The following is a 19,521-nucleotide window of genomic DNA, read 5'->3' as shown; positions in this document are numbered from 1 at the left end:
CGCTACCTCCATGACTAGGTCTACTCCTCCTCTCTACAGCCAATCCAGATGCTGGTCCACAGCATTAAAACAGCGTCGGGATTGGCTGGAGCAAGCAAAGTCAGTGCTCCTTAGCAGACCGGGAAGGCTGTGGCTGTGATTCCCCGGCTCACTAACGTTGTGCTGGTAGGAGAGGCCTTATGTGTGCCTGTCAGGTTGGTCTTAGGAAGACACCCGTTCAACCTGACATGCCAACTTACACGTCTTCAGACCAATACACTCTACCTGTGCTGTCTAAAATGATGCCCCACCCGAACCAATCATAAATTTAAAGTCTGCTGCCTGCAAACTGCACCCGGTCAGCGGCTGAAAAAAAAGCACTGTAGTCGGGAATATAAACCTTCTAAATGCTTTTTAGAGACCAGGAGGCACCATATACAATGGCTCGACACCCCCATAGAGAAACCACCACTGAGTAAAATTACATCTAGTAAAATAGGACTAGAATTTTGTGATTATGGCCCCCCAAGCAACCCCCCCCCCCCCCCCCCCCCCCCCTTATGTCATGGTTTTCCTCCCTTATGCCAAGAAGCATCTCCAATGAGCTAGTGCCAGCATTTTGCCTCAAGTGTGCCAGTATTACTTAGTGGGTTCCCATTATAGCATGAATTACATCAAGCATGCCAGAAGCAGTATTTTTTCCAGGTGCCCGCTATGCTAACGATTGCCTCCGATATGCCAGCGGTAACATTTCTCCAAGGGTCCCTCTTTTAGCCACGAATTACCTTCAGTATGTGAGGGCCAATGGCAAACTAGCAAGAATAACATTACATTCTCACTCGGATTTAATTACATTCACTCACTCTCCATCATTCATTCTCACTTGCACTCATTAATTCTAACTCACTCTCACTCATTCTTACTCTGAATCCAACATACTCAATCATTGTCTCTTCTTCATTCACATTCACTCGGAGTCACATTCACTCAAACTCTTACTCACTTATGTGCGCTCACTATTTTTGAAACTCATTCTAACTCGCTCCTACTTACTGACCCTCAAACTCACTCGCTACCTTTTAGTGGCATTCACTCGCTTTTACTCGCACACACACTCATGCTCACACTTAGACACACACTCACAAACACGCGCTCTCTTTCACACAGACACACTCATCCAGCAGCACGCACACTACATATATTAAAAACATTTTTTTACTTAAAACATCTGACTCTAAAGTTCTTATTCTAGATCCGTGTGCATCATTTTTTATTTACAAAAATAGTGAATAATAAGCTAGTATTCACTATTAGTGTAATTAAGAATTGTCAGAAAACAAAGGTGAAGCATGACTCCCTCCAGAATAAGCTGCCTCTGTGTTCTTGGTACTCATTTTGCTACCTCTGAAGCCAGGGCTTGCACAAGCAGTGCCAGGGGTCACAAGGGGCAAGCCAGGAGTCGCAACTGCGACCCCTGGCAATCCCTAAATCATGCCTGTTAGACCTGGTACCATTGGCGTGAGTCTCCCTTCCATTTTGTCACTCATTACCTCCTCTGTTTTGACATGTTTTGCTGGTTTAGTTGCTTTGGGCACTGTGACACTGCTTTTCATTGCCACAGTGCAAGTGTTTCCTCTGTTAAATTGATGTATTGATTAGTGAATCCATGATTGGCTTATTTGATTTACTTGTCAGACCCTAGTATAGTGCCCCAGGTGTTCCGAGGCCCTGTAAATCAAATGCTGCTGGTGGACTTGCAGCACAGATTGTGCCACCCACAGAAGCAGCTTCTAAAATGTAACTCAGACCTGCCATTGCAGAGCCTGTGTGCAGTCTAGTACTGCCATGTCGACTTGGTAAGTGCACCCACTTACCAGTCCCTAAACCTTCCCTTTTCTACATGTTAGTCACCCCTAAGGTAGGCCCGAGGGCAGGGTGAGTTGTATGTCAAAGGTAGGACATGACCTGATGTGTGTGGCATGTCCTGATAGTGAATTACAGCCAATTTCGTTTTTCACTATTGCAAGGCTACCTGTTCCCATAGGCCAGGATGGGCAGTTTGATTATAACATCTTATAATCGTAACTGACTCAGGGAACATGGTAGAAACTCATGTTTAGTATGCCTGAACTCAGAATGATAAAATACATCTTTTAGTGAAGTTGGTTTTAACATTCTGTGTTTGAAAATACCACTTCTAGAAAGTAGGTATTTTCTTGCCTAACCATCCAACCCTGCCTCTGCTAGGTTGTGTATTCCATGTCTGGTTTATGAGTGACAGGGGCTGGGGGTGGCTCCAGGAGACAGGGTGAGTCAGCACAAGGCTGAATAGGAGATATGCATTTGGAGTATGGGGAGGAGTTTTTCCCTGACCTGAATAGGGCTGCGCCTGCCCAGGTGAATGCTGGCTCCGCCTCCCTGTGGTGTGTCTGATCACCCTGGCCCACACTGACAAGGGAACGAATGAGCCCTGTAAACAAAGTGCTCCAGGACAGCACAGAACTGGTTTGGACTAGGCACATACACTCTCTGCCTTCAGAGACAAAGGATTTACTGGTATAAATAGTGGAGCCCAGACCCCAGAACTTTAGATCACTTCTGGAACAACAAGATGAACCTCTGCCAAGGAGAAGAACCAAAGGAAGCTGTAGGAGTTGGACTGCCCCCTGCCAGGGTGCTGTGTTGCCTGGTTGGCCTACAGTGGTGTCTTCAGTGCCAAGGAGAGGAGAAGGAACTTTCATAGAACTTTCATCATCTTGCAAAATATTTCTCTAAGTGCCAGGAACTGAGCTGGCCTCCTGTTCTGAAGACTTGGGGACTGCAGACTTTACCAACGTCTGGGTACCGCTTCTGGAAACGCTGTTTTCAGTTGCCACAGAGGAAGGGCGCTGCAACCGACTCCGTCAACTGGCTCTGTGTCTTGATGGCACCGCAGAGAGCACCGTCCGCATCTCACACCACAACCCTGGTCTCAAAGACGACGACTGCTGCCGCCACCACAGAGCTGCTGCTTGCACCGTGACCTGTGGGCACTGCAATCCGCACTGCCTCGCTTCACGGAGTCGTCCTGGTCTCACCGACGCCGTTGCTGCTGCTGACTTCGACTCCCGTGACCGAGTCGTGGCTGGTGCCCTGCTCGTAAGTTTCACAACGCACCGCCTCGTTCCCCACCGCATCTGGGCCGACCGACGCCAGCTCCCACTAACCGGCTCTGTCGCTGCAACGCAACCTGCCAGCAACGCATCGAGCACTGTCTCGCCCTGCACCACACGCCTTGGTCTCACCGACACCGTCCCAACGACATCACCGAGCCGCTGCCTGCACTGCATAGAGAAGACACTGCGCCGTGCACCGCTTCAATCTTGCAATGCAACCGCGACGGTTGCCACATCCGGCACGCACACCTGTGCCTGCCGCAACGGGTAAAGGTACTGTTACTGAGTCTGTTCACGCTTGTGCTGACCCGTATCGACGCAGTCAGCTGGAATTGCTAGACTCTGTTGTTTTCAGCATCGCAGTAGCCCCAGACAGCTACCGACTCGTACGAAATTTGATTTTCAAGTATTTCTACAAAGAGAATTATTTTGAGTACATTATTGTGGATTTTAGTCGTTTGTGGTCTTGTGTTAAGTCTATATAAAGAATACTTATTTTTATAAAACCTGTGTGGTGTCCATCTGTAGTATTTTCACTGTATTACTGTATGTGTTCGCAAATGCTTAACTCACTGCCTCTGATACAAGCCTGTCTGCTCGTGCCAAGCTACCAAGGGGGTGAGCAGGGGTTGTCTAGGAGTGTAATCCCCTTACCCTGACTTAGAAGCAAGGGTCCCTATGTCATTATCATGCAGAATATCAGTTTCTGTTATGTCATGTGACCTCATTCAGAATAAAAAAAGAAAATCCAGTCACTGTTTTCTAGCCACAGATAGATGTGCTTCGCTACTAAAAATAGTGCTATAATTTTAACATCTCCTGTGGAAACTGATTTAAATGTGTTTGTTTCTCTGTTTTGCAGGATGTCAGAAGCACCCTAAACAGGTAAGGCTGGTTTATTATCCTCCTCTCACTGTGCAAGTAGCAAGTATATTTGCTGCAGTGTGTAAATGCCACTACTGAGCTCACACAAAGTGTTAGGAAACTTTCAGTTCCTCGTGAAATCACTTTGCATTCTCAAAAAAAACCATTAAGTCCTTAGAAAATACCTTTTATTCCTCTGAAAATGTAAGTCCTTGGAAAACGTCCACGCACCAATCAGGAAACTCTCTTACATTTTTACAAATCCCTGCGACCTGTCAGAAAACTCCTCTGAGTCCTGAAATATTTGCTACAGAAATGATCTGCTGTCTATACAAAACATATTCCTATAATTAAAACTAAAGTCCTAAAAAAGTACCCTGAACACACAAAACGCAAGCAACCTCTGGAAAAGTCCTCTCAGGTTTTCCTCAATTCAGAGTTGTGCAAAAACTCATAAAAAAAAATCCCAAGTAGGATGCCAGCCTTCAAACTATCCCTTCAGTGTTTTCCAACATCATTGAAATTTCATTAAAGCCATATTCAGGACTCATCCATTAGTAAATTCCCTCCAATCAGAAGAGGTCTCAGAAACCTTGTAATCCTCAGATATTCTCCCAGTCCTAAGAAATCTCTCTCCAGTCTGCAGTGAGCTCCCTCCTTTACATAGCATCCTCTTGAGTCTTTAGAAGCCTCGTTTTAAAGAACAAAGCTCTGCCCAGGTCACTGTCCACTCATTCCAGGCACCAAATAATTCTTCAAGACCTTAGAGAGTTCCTTGTGTGTCTTCCAGGCCTCATTTAAATCCTTTTGTTTTATATAGGTCTTTCTTTATCATTTTTTGGTAACAATAAACATCAGTGGCTCAGCGTCATGTCGTATATCATTGAAAACGTGGGGTATGGTTTGAGGGCATCGGATCATTGTCATTTTTCATTTCTGAAATGAGATGAAGAGACATTTCTTTACAACTACTGCATCATGGTTACACCATTGTGGACTTGGCTCTTCCCGTAATCTTTGAGGCTGTTTTTATGTCTGTATGCCCTTTTGGTGTTATGTTTTTTTTTTTTTTTTTTTCCCCATCTTCGGTTGGGAGTCTTCGTCAAAGCGCCGGGATACTCCAGTGGAGTGGCCGTGCGCTATAGAAGTGTACAAATAACATAACATAACATAACATAACATTGGCCAGCGTGCTTGTCCACACTTCTCCATTCCTGTGGGCTACTGGGGGAGAGGCTGACTCTAGCCCTCTCATCCTACCTTCCTTCGCCTACAGAGACTGACCCCACATCTCAGTTTCCTGTGCAGTTTCTCCATTCCCGAGGGATTCTTCAACGGGCCTCATGGCATGCAGGGGACTTTCACATTTGTGCTGCTTGTTTACTGGCTAGTCTTGTTAACTCATTATTCAGATTCTGGCATTAATTATACTTTAATTGGAGATGATGTGGTCCCTGGGCATCGGAGTGGATTTGAAAAAGTCGAATAGCAAATTAATGGTATATGGTTGGAAACAAATTAAAATGTTGGAATGTTTTGATCGTCAGAAAGCGTTTAAGGCAGGGGCGGCTGGTGACCTTTAAAACTGGTGGGGCATAATCCTTGGCTAGAATACCAGGCCTGACTTCTGATTGGCTTTAAGGGGGGGCTCACTCAGTCCTGTTCTGACTCACTGTTAGACCTGACATCTTTTTGCGTGTTTCGGCTTTCTTTTTGCTTTCTGACCTCCCAGTTTTGACGTGCAAGTGCTCCTATGGTAAATTATGGGATGGATTGTCTGATTTACTGGTAAGTCCCTAGTAAAGTGCACAAGGGTTGCCAGGGCCTGTAAATCTAATGCTGCTAGTGGGCCTGCAGCACTGGTTGTGACACCCACACGAGCATCCTTTCAAAGGGTTCTCAGACCTGCCACTGCAGCGTCTGCGTGCAGTTTGTAACTGCCATGTCGACCTGGCAAGTGCACCCACTTGCCAGGCCATAATCTTCCCTTTTCTTACATGTAAGACACCCCTGAGGTACGCCCAAGTTACCCCCAGGGGCGGCTTTAGGCATGTGCAAGCTGTGCACCTGCACAGGGCCACCAAACCCCAGGGGCCACCACGCCAATATATATCCTTAATATAATAATCTTCTGAGGATGGATACATATTTGTGTGGCAGCCCCTGGCAAGGATTTGGCGGCCTCCGGCTCTGTTCCACTTCCAGACCCTCCCTCCTCACTGGCCTCCGCGCTCCATCCCGCCCGGACCCCCTCTTCCGGGGCCCCCTCCCTACGCTCCCTGCCCAGGGCCACCATGAGCCTAGAGCCGCCCCTGTTACCCCTATGGGCAGGATCCTGTGTATGTTAAAGGTAGTATATGTATTGGTGTGTGTGACATGTCCTGGTAGTGAATTACAGTGCATTTCATTTTTCACTATGAAAAGACTAACTGCCCCATCGGCTAGAATGGGAGTTTACTTATAATATCTTATAAGCATAACTTCCCATTGGGACAATACAGGGAAATGGAGTTTAGTATGCCTGGACTCAGAACGGAAAATGCATCTTTTAGTAAAGATGATTTTTATATTCTGTGTTTGAAAATACCACTTTTAGAAAGTAGTTATTTTCTTACTCTGCCATCCTGAGAGCCTCTACTGGGTTTGTGGATTGATTGGCTCTGGAGTGACAGGGGCTGTGGATATGCATGCTCTTCAGGCAGCCACTGGGGGGAAGTGTGTCCTGCCTGGGCTGAATAGACCTGGGCTGCATTTAGAGTAGTGGGAGGAGATTTCCTTGCACCTAAAGAGGCCTGGTCTGCCCTGGACAATGCAGTCTCCACCTCCTGCTAGAAAGCTGGGCCGAAGAGGGCCGAACCAGTTTGGGCTGGGTACAGACACTCACTGCCCAGAGAATAAAGGGAAACGGAGTATAAATATTGGGGCCGAGAGGGAGCAAAGAACCTGCCAAGCGGAAGAGCTGGAAGAACTGCCAGGAGGAGTACTGCCCTGTTGCTATGTTGTTGCTTCTGCCTTGGGCAGTGAAAGGACTGGACTGAACTTTCTTTACTTGTGCTGATTATCTCCAAGGGCATGAAACCAAGCTAGCCCTCCTGTTCATGAAGTCTCAGGAACAGCAAAGACTTCACTCACCTCTGGGTACCGCCTGTGGAACCGTGGGTTTCAGTTGCCAAAGAGAGGGACCACAACCAACTCCGTCACTGATGCCACTGCTGGCACCGTGTCCTGAAGGCACCGAAGAGGGCACCGCCGCATCTCACACCGCAACCCTGGTCTCACCTACGATGACCGCTGCTACCACCAAGCAGCTGCTTGCACTATGACCTGTGGGCACCGCACTATGCACCACCTCGCTTCACTCTGCCGCCATGGTCTCACCGCCGCCGTCTCTGCACGCTGACTTCGACACCTGTGACCGCACCATGGGATTCTTATCGTTTTGGTCTTGTTTTGAACATATGAAGTATTGGATATTTTTCTAAAAAGGTGTGGGGTCCTTTTGTAGTGTTTTCACTGTGTTACTGTTGGTTATGTACAAACGCTTCACACACTGCCCCTGAAATAAGGCTGACTGCTCGTGCCAAACTACCAAGGGGCTGAGCAGGGGTTATTTAGGAGTGTATCCCTCTTATCCTGACTAGGAAGAAGTGTCCCTACCTGGACAATGGTGCAAACCATTGGCAACTAGAGATCCCCATTTCTAACACTCACTCACTCTCACTTTCACTTTCACTCTGACTCACTCACTTAGTCTCAGTTAGTCTAATTCATTCTCACTCATTCTCATTTATTCTCACTCAGCCCCACTCATTTTCACTCGGAGTCCCCTGCTCTCACTCAGTCTTACTCGTTTGTATTTAACTCACTCATTCTGACTCACTCTGTCTCACTCATTCTCTGACTCGTTCAGTCTAATTCATTGTCTAATTCACTCAAACTGTGGCGTACTCATTCTCCTTCATTCTTAGTCTCACTTAGTGGCAATCATTGCCTTATGAAATGCTGGGTAATTATTCATGCTGCGGATATGTATTGGAAGAGAGTTCCAGAGTTTGGCTGCCAGTGTATGGAAGGAGCGCCCACCAGCACGCACCCTCCTCACTCGAAGAACAACTGCCAGATGTTTACCCATCGAACGGAGTTAGCGAGTGGGTGTACAAGGTTAAAGCTGGTTTGCCAAAATGCCAGGAGAGTGGAAGTTCAAATTTTAAAAAGCAATGCAGAGGGACTTCAACTCTGCACGTCTGGCCAAAGGCAGCCAGTGAAGTTGGCGGATAGAACTAGTAGTAGAGCAGGTTCTAGGGAGGCCAAGGAAAGTTCTAGCAGCTTCGTTTTGGACCCTCTGCAATCTCAGGATTTCATTCTTGTTTGTTCCCAGATAGAGTGAGCTAGCGTAATCCAGTCTCCACAAAATGGAGGCCTGACTGATAACCTGCCTGATAGATGGATCGAAAAAACCCAGCAGTGGTTTGAGCCCCCGCCATATACCCAAACATGTCCCTCCCACTTTCTTAGTTTGGACCTGGAAACTGAGGGCCAAGTCAACCCAGACACCTACATTTTTTACCACCTGTTTGGGGGCAGGTACACAGCCCAAGGTAGCAGGCCACCAGTGTTTACTCCACAGCTTAGAGTCTCTCACTACCAGCAAAACCTCAGACTTGCTGGCGTTAAGCTGGAGAGAGTTGGTAGTCATCCACTCAGCGATATCTCCAAGATCGCTCCAAAACTTGCGCGCGTCCTGCGTGGAATCGTCAGAGAGTACTACTACCAACTGTGTATCATCTGCATATGATACTGCTGTAAGCCCTCTACTCCTGGCCACATCTGCTAATGGTTGGACATACAAGTTGAAAAGCGTTGGGCTCAGATCTGAGCCCTGTGGCACCCCTTGTTTAGTAGTATGGATCATGGAGGCAAAAGGGGGGCGTTACCTGGAAGGTCCTCTCAGAGAGAAAAGAGGCGAACCAATCCAGGGCAGAGCACAAGATGCCCACCTTCTCCAACCATTGCAGCAGGATCTGGTGGGAAGCCGTGTCAAACGGGGCACTAAGATCTAATAATATCTGTGCCGAAGTGCGTCCCGTATCTAGTGCTTCCCTCAGATGGTCGGTCTCAGCTAGAAGAGCAAACTCTGTGCTGTGACCCAGGCGAAAACCATTCTGAGAGAAGTCTAGTATGTTGTCATCCTCCAAAAATCCTGTCAAGATGGAATTAATGTAGGCCTCAGATCTTGAATACCCACAGAGGAGAGATATGGGATGGAAGTTCTCTGGTTTAGCTGTGTCGAGGGTGTTTTGTTTTAGCAGGGGTACCACCCTTGCTTGCTTCTAAGTCCTGGGGACAACTGCCATGGACAGTGACATGAATTTGAAAATGATTTATATAGCACATGGCTACCCGAAGGCTTTCCCGCACTGACGATAGGAGCTGTGATGAAGGACAAAAGGCCCCCTAAAGGCTAGATGGAAAAAAACAGCTATTCCGCTTCTTCGTGAAAATTAGTTCGTTTTGCTGCCCTCTGATGTCCAGTGGGAGAGCATTCCACAGTCTTGGCACCAAGTGGGAGGAAGATCTACCTCCTCATCTGGATTTTTTTAATGCTAGTGGTGCTGAGGGTGTGTTCGTGAGATGACCTTAAAGATCTCGAGGAGACATGGACCAAAATCAGGGATTTAAGTTTGGGTGGGCCTTTGTTATTTACTGCCCTGTGAGCTATATAGAGGGCTTTACATTTTACCCTTGATGCTACTGGCAGCCAGTGGAGTGCTTTCAAGGATTCCCTCACTGGCGCATGTCTGTGGAGTTTGAGCAAAAGCCTGGCTGCCGCGTTCTGCACAGTCTGGAGCCTCTTGGTCGCATACTTGGGGAACCCAAGTAAAGGGAGATCCCGTAGTCGAGGCTGGAGACTATTAAGGACTGTATGACGGTTTTCGAAAGATGCTCCGGGATGAGTTCTAGTATCTTTCTGAGCGTCCTCAGGAGTCCAAAGCATATGCCTGGCAGTTTGTTTGCTTGTACATTCATAGAGAGTGCATTGTCAAGCCTCATACCTAAATCTTTTACTGCCAGTTTACAAACTAGAGGGTCCCCCATGCAAGGAGGCCAGTGATTTAAGGGTCTTGAGATGGCCCTGTTGCCTAATATCATGTATTCGTTTTTTTCACTGTTCAGTTTTAGAAAACTATTTGACATCCAGTTGGCCAGTTTGTTCAGGCAGGGGCCGAATGAGGGGGCTCCCTGATGGTCGTCCTGGGGCAGAGCGACGATCAGCTAGGTGTCGTCTGCATACGAAATGCCTAGGATGTCAAATTCCAGTATAATGTTGGCAAGCTGCCTTACATATATATTAAATAAGGTCGGGCTCAGAAGTGTAAGGAGCACAGGTAGCAATTTCATAAATTGATCAGGCTTATTATAGATACACCCAAACCCATAAACACTGACTCTTACCCATATGCTCAGCACGCAGCATTACCTTGCTGCAGGTTCCGTTCAGAAGATTGTTCCTTTCATCTTACGGTTCTGGGGCATGAAATTGAAACCTCAAACCTGCTCAGTTGCAGATTTAAGGTTTAAGGGCCATATGTATCATCAAACTATTTTGCATTTCCTAAATAGCGAATTTTAAGGAATCGCTATTTAGGAAATGCAAAATGGTATGTATGAACAAAATCGCTTTTTATTTGCGATTCCTTAAGCCCATAGGAATGAATGCAAAATAATTCTCAAATTGCGAATTCGCAATTTGCTAATCGCAATTTGAGAATTATTGCAAGGGTGCAGGGGTGTCTCAAAGACACCCTGCTGCACCGCTGAAAAGAACATGTGTGTGCATATGGCGCACATACATGCCCTATGGGCATGTGTGTGCATCATATGCCACCTTTAAAAATGCCAATTTGTGCATTTCTGGAAGAATTTGCAAGTTACCATCAACTGAAAGTTGGTGGTAATTTGCGAATTCTTAAACAAAATTCGCAAGCTAAAATTGCTACATACATAGCATTTAAGGAATCGCAAATTTGCGATTCCCTAAATGCTATGGAAAAATAAGGAATCGCACAAGTTTGCAATTCCTTATTTTGGGAATGGTTCATACATTCCAAAACGTGCAAAACGGCCGTTTGCGAGTCGCAAAGGGCGAAATTCTGCGAATTTCGGCCTTTGCGATTCACAAACGGCTTGATACATATGGCCCTAAGTCTCTGCTCTTTCATCCCACCCTTTCCCAACTCTGACGAGTTGGGAAAGGGTGGTGTGACAGTCTGAATGGCGTGTACTCATGGGCCCTGCAGGGATTAAGCCTGCAGGATCCCAGGATACCTTTAGCTGTGATGCTTAGTATGTCATAAATGGGGGAGGCACAGAGGCATGCCAGGGCCCCAAGGCCTGGAATGGGATTTCTCCAGACCCGGTGATCCTTCTGAAAACTGGTGCAGGCGCCTTCATGTGTCTGCACCAGCCATTGTACGGACACAGAGGATGTTGGTATTTTATTATATCTAGAGTGAATAATACATTATTATTCAATCTTGGTATAAGAAAAACAAAGGGGGCAGAAAAAAGGGGTGTGGCCTCTCAGATCATTAAGAGGAGCTGCCACTTGTTTACGGAAGCTGTACGGAAGACTAAGTGTTTGTAGCTAAAGAAAGAGGCTGCTTACTAGGTTGACCACGTCAATGGGAATTGGGCATAACCCTTGATCCAAATCACTTAGGTCAAGTATTGTGCATAAAGGTGACTCAAGAGTTAGTGACACTTGCGGGCTGCATAGGAAAGGCTGAGTGCACGCACCAGAAAGCTTAAAGACGGGCAGCCTCAAACCATCATAGAATACCACAACTGTCTGCAAAGAAACCACAAGGATGCCCATAGCCACCTCAAGATATACCGTGAACGGAATAGACAGTTGTCAGGGTTACCCCCACAGAATCCCTACACACAGGGCAATCCCCAGAATCCCCCGTCCAAGCAGAGAATCCAGATCCTCCGCACCAACACCGCACTACACAATCACTTTCAAAAACTTACCACAAACGAAAAAAGTAACATCACAACAGTAGGTACTCACCCGAAACCTTTCATTTAACTGCAACAGTAAGGGTAACCCAAAACCTTTATTTAACAGCAACACTAGGGATAACTACAAACCTTTAACACCAAACAGTAGGGCTAATGTAAAACCTTTAAGTGCACACAAGAAAACCTCAGGACAGTCGTGCTATATCGACTAGGAATCCACACAAGAGTTCCCACAGGAGGCCCAGGCCCACCTCAGCTGTTGATCCTCTGAAGTGGGTTAGCTGACCGCACTCCCTGGGGGGAAGATAGTCTGACGAGGGAGCAGATTGGCCTCCACCGGTGCATGAAAGCTGGTCAGGGCGCTCCACAGTTCAAAAAGACCCCACTTTCTAGTGTCTTTCAGGCCTCCTCTAAATGGAGGCCCATTTGTAGTTCCAAAACTGGACAAAATGCTACGGTGGCGGGAACCAGACCTTTCAAGTGCCCTGGGGAAGGGGGTCCGAAAAGAACACTACAACTATAAGGGTCTCATTCTGCTCCAGCACCAAGTCAGTAGATAAAACAACCAGCGAGCGGTCATCTCAGTTTTCTTAATCACCACGCATGAAGCCCTCAGCTGCACCCCTGACTCGCCTCTGGGGGCAGAGCATTCAGCTTCGTCCTCCTCTTTCCCAAAACACCTCCATAACCTTCTGAGGTCGACCATTGGATCACACCTTATTGAAAACGATATATCTGGAGCATCCAGGGGAGAGGGGAGCCGGGGGAGGCAGTGGGTTTCCACAGCTGACTTTCTTGGCCTGTATCCGGGGTACTGGGATGGGTACGCCACCATGCCTAATTGGTCAAAATTACATTCACAGGGCCCCATGAGGCAGCATCCCAAGAAGTGGACGGCGCAATCCTACCTATGGCCAAGCCACAGAACAGCATCCCAGGGACAGACCCTCAAAACCCCGAAAAAAGAATCCAGTCCGTGGGCCCCAATCCATTGGAAAGTCCCACCAAGTTTGCTTATGCCACCTCTATCATGCCGGACACCTAGATTCCCAACAGGACCCTTGACTCTCGCCGAGAAAACACTGCAAACATCGTCCCAGCCATTTTTTCCAATTTAGGTCCCCAACAAGGGGTCCACACCTGACCTTCCAACCACCTCCAGTATCCTCAATGCTCAAGATCTGGGAAATAGTCCATGGGGAACCACACAGTTGAGCCCCAAGGTTTTCGACCCTTCATGAAGAAAGGCGGGACTGGAAATCCAGCCCAATCAGAAAAACCCCGTTCCACAACACGTACAAGACCCATTGGGCACGCAAGTGTCAACGGAACATTACCCTAAAAATTAAACATCCACCTCTCCTCACAATTGCAAGCAGCCTAGATGGGTCAAAAGGACACTTTAGCATCTGCTAAAACATCACGCTCTGAATACAATAGCTTGCTGAGGAAATACTGCTCCCGCTTTAGGGAGGAGAGGGAGAGAAACCCATAATATGAACCACATTAAAATTCATTTTAAAATCTCCGGTCGTCCCCAAAAATTGTAAATGCTCACTGAAATTAGCTGAAAAACCTTAAAACCTCACCAATGCCGCTAAAAAGTTTATCACCTCCGTCCAATACCCGATAGGAAAATTTGCTCCCCAGTAAAATCATATGAAGGATTATTTTATCGATAAAACATTAAAGTTCCGATAAATTGCCTAACCAAAGTGTTTTTCCTAGTTAACCTACGACTCTCAGCTCTTAACCCAAAGGTCCGCGATCGAACGGTAAGTGCACCAATGTTGCTGTAACCCACCATTCCTGTAATCCGGACTCTGAAAAGACTTTCATAAGACTAGTTGCTCAAGTACTTCTGAATTCAATTTACCTTTGTGACTTCGTTTTCAAGAGGCATTCTTTCTCCACTGCACCAAGACGAAAACACTCCTGGGCACCCAGATAACAAACATCAGACACCGAAGGACAGGCAAAGCCACCGACACCGAACCCCAGACAACGAATAGCAAAAGACCGACCCAGACGAGAGACATCTCTCCCGAAGACGGTCTGACATTCTACAAATGCTTCCTAAGTTATATTCCCTTCTTTTTGCACACACTTTCCTTAACCGGGGTGCTTTTGAGCCCCTCCGGATCCAAAAATGTGTAAAATTTTGTAAGCTCTACTTTTACGTTCTTGCAGCGCATGCGCAGAAACCTCACTCAACTCACCTACAGCTACACTGAACCAAACGCTAGTGTTCCTCACGCATGCATGGTATGTGTTTCGACTTGATGATCGCTATGGATGGTGGGTTGCGTTCCTAGATTGGTGTTTCCTGTTGTAACTTTTATTTATTTCAAAGACTATTAGTTTTTAAAACAAAAAAGGAGACAAACAAAAGGTTGCATGATACAGTAGTACAAAGCGTATGTGGGATCCACAGGTAGAGTGTACTATACATTTGTATTATTAAACCTGACGCCTTATGAGAAATGATGAAAAAGCAAAGCAACCTAAGTATGGTCTTGATTCACACATCGGGCCCTGAATAACAAGCCATAGCAAAATATAATGTAACATATCACGTCGGCACAGGCAACTGAAGTGAAATTAAAAGACAGCTGTAACAGAAGGCATGACATTTTGGGGATAGAATAAAACAATATCCATCTGCAAAAGTTGCAGACAGGTGGTAACTAGTGTCGTTATAGATTGTCTCAATATGTAGGTCACTGGGGTTTAGTGTGAAATAGTTGTCTAGTTTTTTCCAAACAGGTCTAGATTATGGTTTCCAGGGGGAGTTTTGGACGGAAATGTTGTCGACCCCTCCGAGATAACATATCCAATGTAACCAGGACTTGAAAGTAGTAGCTGCTGTGCTTTTCCAATTAGCTAGAACAGATTTACAGGCCACAGACAGTAAAATATCTACCAGGAGCCTGTCACTGGGTGATATGAGTCGTGGGTCTAGGAATCCTTGAATCAGTGCAGTGAAGTCAAACTTTAGCTGAATCCCCAGTAGGGACCGACTTAAATCAAATATTTGGGAGCAAGTATATAATCAACAACACTCTTCGTCACACACACCCTTAGGTGTTCTCTTTCAAACAAGGTGGACCCACTCCAGAAAGCACGCACTATGAACCAAAGAATCAAATCAGTGCAAAAAGTAACAATAACTTATAGTCATTCTTACAGTTTATTGCAAGCATCAATACATATAAAATTTCATCACACAATTAAAAATCATACATCTCAAAGGCAAATTTGAAATTTAAATATGTATCTCAAATTTAAAAACAAATGATCACAATAATCAATGCAAGTAAAAAACACAATGAAGAGAGGGGACAAAAACAGCAGCAAGAAAAATGATTTCAAATCAAGAAGACATCATGTTGGTCAGACAAATAAGTGAAAATATATATGCCCACAACTTGAACAGAAATAAATCGTATTAGATATCTATAAACAAGTGTTGCATTCGTCATTAATCCGTGATGTATTCCAATAAAAAGCATTGACACGTTTTGGTGGGTCCGAATAATAATAGCCTGGACGGGAAGGAGCCAAGGCCATGAGGAAAACCAGGCTCTTCTCAACAGACATAACGTGCCACTCAAAGTATCTTTTCGCAGGTTAGCATGCCAACCAGATGGTTTGCATGTGTCCTGGCAAAGACAAGCCAGTCGGTGGTTCTAGGGTCTTGAACCTTCTGGTCAGCAGCTTTGGTGGACCCATGCATTCTGGTCAGTGGCTCTAATAGGCTTGAACTATCTGGTCACTACTAGGCCTCCAGCCCTCTGGTGTGTGGCTGGTGGACCAGCCCCTAGTTGTAAAAACTCCACCAACCTGAAAGTAGTCTGTCTACCAAATTTAGAGATAACCGACAGCCCAGCGTCCTCTCCTTACACTGAAGGTGGCCCTATACAATGTACTAACATTTTACTGGATGTCCAGTGTTTATTTTGATGGCTGTTCAGTGACATGCTTGCATTTTTTGTTTTTCAGAAACAAAACTCCCAAAGTGTTTCTAAAAAACAAAGAACTAACGTACCCCACATCCAGGGAGTTTTCTCTCTAGGGTTTAAGGATCATTATTCTTTTTTTCCAGTCCCTCACCCCCAGATACTCCTGGCAGAGACCTGTCCACGCTAAATAGGGCTGAGGGTGTAATGTCCTTCTTCAGATGTTCGCAACTCTGTTCGCCGTCACAGGAAGTATTCCATCAATGTAGCCAAAGGGAGCATAAGGTCCTCCCATCTCTGAATGAAACACATATGATATATCAAAGGCTCTTAACTATAACAGTGGCATCCATCCACTTAGCCATAGATAAAGTATGCATCAAACGCCTGTTCGGAATGACGGAGGCACTATAAAGAAATTTGAGGCAATGCGGAATGATCAACAGTATTTTATAAGGTTTAGCTTGTTTCAATACACGTCCCATCGGCCAAGCAAGCTTGGGAAAAGATCCTTTGCACATACAGAGGAATACAGTGGTAGAAGCTGAATTTTTAGTGTTTTCTGGAAGAGAATGGAAAACAATGCACATTCACAACATTTAAACAAGCACTTTAAGTAATGCAGCCAGGTGCAGTCTAGTCGTGCTACATGAACCATACCTATATTAAGCATTATTATTCGAATAAAATAATTTTCCACAATATGACACTCTGCGAAAATGGCTTACCCTTTGAATCATCTCTGCTTGCCACTTATAAACTTCTGGGCCTTTAATACAGCCTTTGCCTGGCAGACATCAGTGAGTGTGTTATGTCCGACCCTGTGCATATATGCACCACTAGTGTCTCAAATGTAGTTCAAAACGGCCGTGCTGCTGGAACCGACCTACAGGAAGGAAATAGTGCAGCCAGTATTAACATAGGCCCGGAGCAACCTGCATTACTGGTCTGCTCCCTAGAAGCTAAGATAGAGGCTAAGATAGAAGAGTTTATCAAACCCCTAGTGCTCAAATTGGATACTGTCACTTCTGAAGTAAAGAGGCTAGGAAGTTTGTTAGCAACTCACTTGGCCTCGGTCGAAAGACCTGAGACTGTCGCAAAGGGTTCTCCTGTTGGAGTGGGACAGGGAACTAGTAAAGACAACCTGCAGCAATTAAGCTTGCAAACAATTGTAAGTGAAACTACTTCTCCTGATCCTACACCAATAACCTGTCCAACTAAACAGCCTTTCTCAGGACCAGATGGTACATCGGGCTTTAGACAGGTAAAAAAAAGCAGCTTTATAAATCTTCCCCCTGACTGTGCACCCTATGTGGTTGTCCTAACCAATGTCCCGCCTCCTGACCACCATCCTGCTCTGTCCCATGAGGAAACACATGAATCACTAAAAAATAAAACGGTGTCATGGCTGAATAGGAGATGTGGCTTCCCAACAAAATACTCTGATCAAATACTGTCCACTAGAAGGGCAAACTGGATTGGCCCGTCCAGAAAGACGTGTAGCGGGGATTGTATAATTGTAAATTTCAAATACCCCCAACATGTTGCAACTGTTTTGCTAAGGGCAGCCTCTTTGGTCTATGACGAAAACAGTGTTTGTGTGCGTCCACTTAGTTATTTTTACACGCATTTAATCAAAGCTCCTCCTAATCTTGGAAGATTTAGACCATTTACTCCTACTGAGCCTCGGGCCCCCGAAGTATCACATTTCTATAATGTTGACAACAACTGTAGGGATGGGCCAAATGTTGTGACACAAAATAGATTTGACTTACTCTCGGGCTTAGAGCCGTGTGACTGACGTTAGGACCCTGAGGGACAGTGTAATGATTTCCAAGCAGGTTCCGCAGGAGCGTCGGGAATCCGGAGAGTAATCCTCAGCCTTCCCCTACGGTCTTCAGACTCTATCAAACACTAGAGTATCGAATGGCTCGCCAGGGGAAAACAGGGAAACAAAACAAGGAAAGGTTGGGGAAGACAATAGAGCTTGACTGTGAACTTCAGAATGGATGCTTGATAACAGGTAGGCTGGAAAGGAAGAAAAGTATTACTGTCTATCTTTGTTAACCACAACATTAATGTACACCATGTCTATAATACATATAAGACCACTACATACCACAATTGAATAACAGGTAGGCACAATGGATTTTCTGGACTGTAGAACAGAATTTTTAGTGTTTTCTGGAAGAGAATGGAAAACAATGCACATTCACAACATTTAAACAAGCACTTTAAGTAATGCAGCCAGGTGCAGTCTAGTCGTGCTACATGAACCATACCTATATTAAGCATTATTATTCGAATAAAATAATTTTCCACAATATGACACTCTGCGAAAATGGCTTACCCTTTGAATCATCTCTGCTTGCCACTTATAAACTTCTGGGCCTTTAATACAGCCTTTGCCTGGCAGACATCAGTGAGTGTGTTATGTCCGACCCTGTGCATATATGCACCACTAGTGTCTCAAATGTAATAGTGAAAAACATGTCAACAAAAATAAGTTCTTTATGTCCCATGTTGTTGACTTCCACAGCCACTCTAAGATCATCTAGCACTGCAAGGAGAATAGTTCTAGACTAAGGTTTCATGTCCGTGCATTTCTCTAATGGCTACGTACCACCCCACCTGTGGCCTGTCCATTTATAACCTCAGGCCTAGGTCTCAGTGCTTGCCTAACTACTTATTTGAGAGTCTGGGTTGATGTGGAGTTCACAACGGGTGAATTTGTTAATAAGGACGCACATTCGTTCACATGAATGAATGTATTGTTTGCCATATCTGTATCGTTTTTTTCCATATTAACAAATGCATACCTTAGTTAGATTTACAACCAGTATTTCCTCCAAGCTCTGAGTTGCCATGATCTCACCTGCATTTTAAGCTGTTCCTGAGGGCCGGGCGCAGCTCCGCCAGATCCACTTGGCCGGGCGCAGCTCCGCCGATCCCGCAGCACCAGCATCTAAGGGCCGGGCTTTGCTCCGCTTGTTCCCCGGCCGGGCTTGGCTCCGCCGGGCCCCTCCCACTCCCGTGACCAGCAGCGGACGCCAGAGGCAAGCGCCAGGAGGCGCATAAACGCTCCCCGTCCCGTGGGACGCGCGCGCGCGCCGGGAGAAGCCCGGGACAAGGGCGGGACCGTCCGGGGCCGGAGGAGGCCGGGACAGGTCACGGATCTGGTTTCTGCAACACTAGATACATTTGTCCAAGTGAGACTCAACATTTCTCTGGTCCCTGGTTATGGATTTGTCATTGTTTTTATCCTAGTTAACATACTTGTAAACCCTGGCACTAGGGTATACTACTCTTAATGCTCGCGTTGGGTTTTTTATCCAGTTTCATAAATTTATTTCAAAGTTTTGACCATGTCCAAAGCGAAAACCGATAAGTTGGTATCTGGGGCAGGTACAATAGACAACTACTTGGTAAAAATGGTAAATAAAATTAATAACGACCGGAGAGCCACGCTAGGTCGAGGGAGCCCACCTGCTCCACACCAAGATACTCCTAACCCCTCAGTGGAATCTTTAGCCAATGAT

General features: G+C 45.9%; 1 protein-coding gene across 2 annotated transcripts in view; it reads left to right on the top strand.

The window, feature by feature from the left end:
• The window catches only part of LOC147710243 (E3 ubiquitin-protein ligase TRIM39-like), a 139,224-nt gene that overhangs the window by 94,919 nt on the left and 24,784 nt on the right, over positions 1-19,521 (top strand). For both annotated transcript variants that reach the window (XM_086920916.1, XM_086920917.1), the window contains exon 4: positions 3,997-4,019. In XM_086920916.1, coding sequence (XP_086777042.1) covers positions 3,997-4,019 — 23 coding nt within the window. The remainder of the gene's footprint in view (positions 1-3,996; positions 4,020-19,521) is intronic.

This window comes from Lissotriton vulgaris, chromosome 5, assembly GCF_964263255.1.
Source record: "Lissotriton vulgaris chromosome 5, aLisVul1.2, whole genome shotgun sequence".
In the NCBI taxonomy this organism is placed as follows: domain Eukaryota; kingdom Metazoa; phylum Chordata; class Amphibia; order Caudata; family Salamandridae; genus Lissotriton; species Lissotriton vulgaris.
This window is presented reverse-complemented; position numbering and strand designations above follow the sequence as displayed.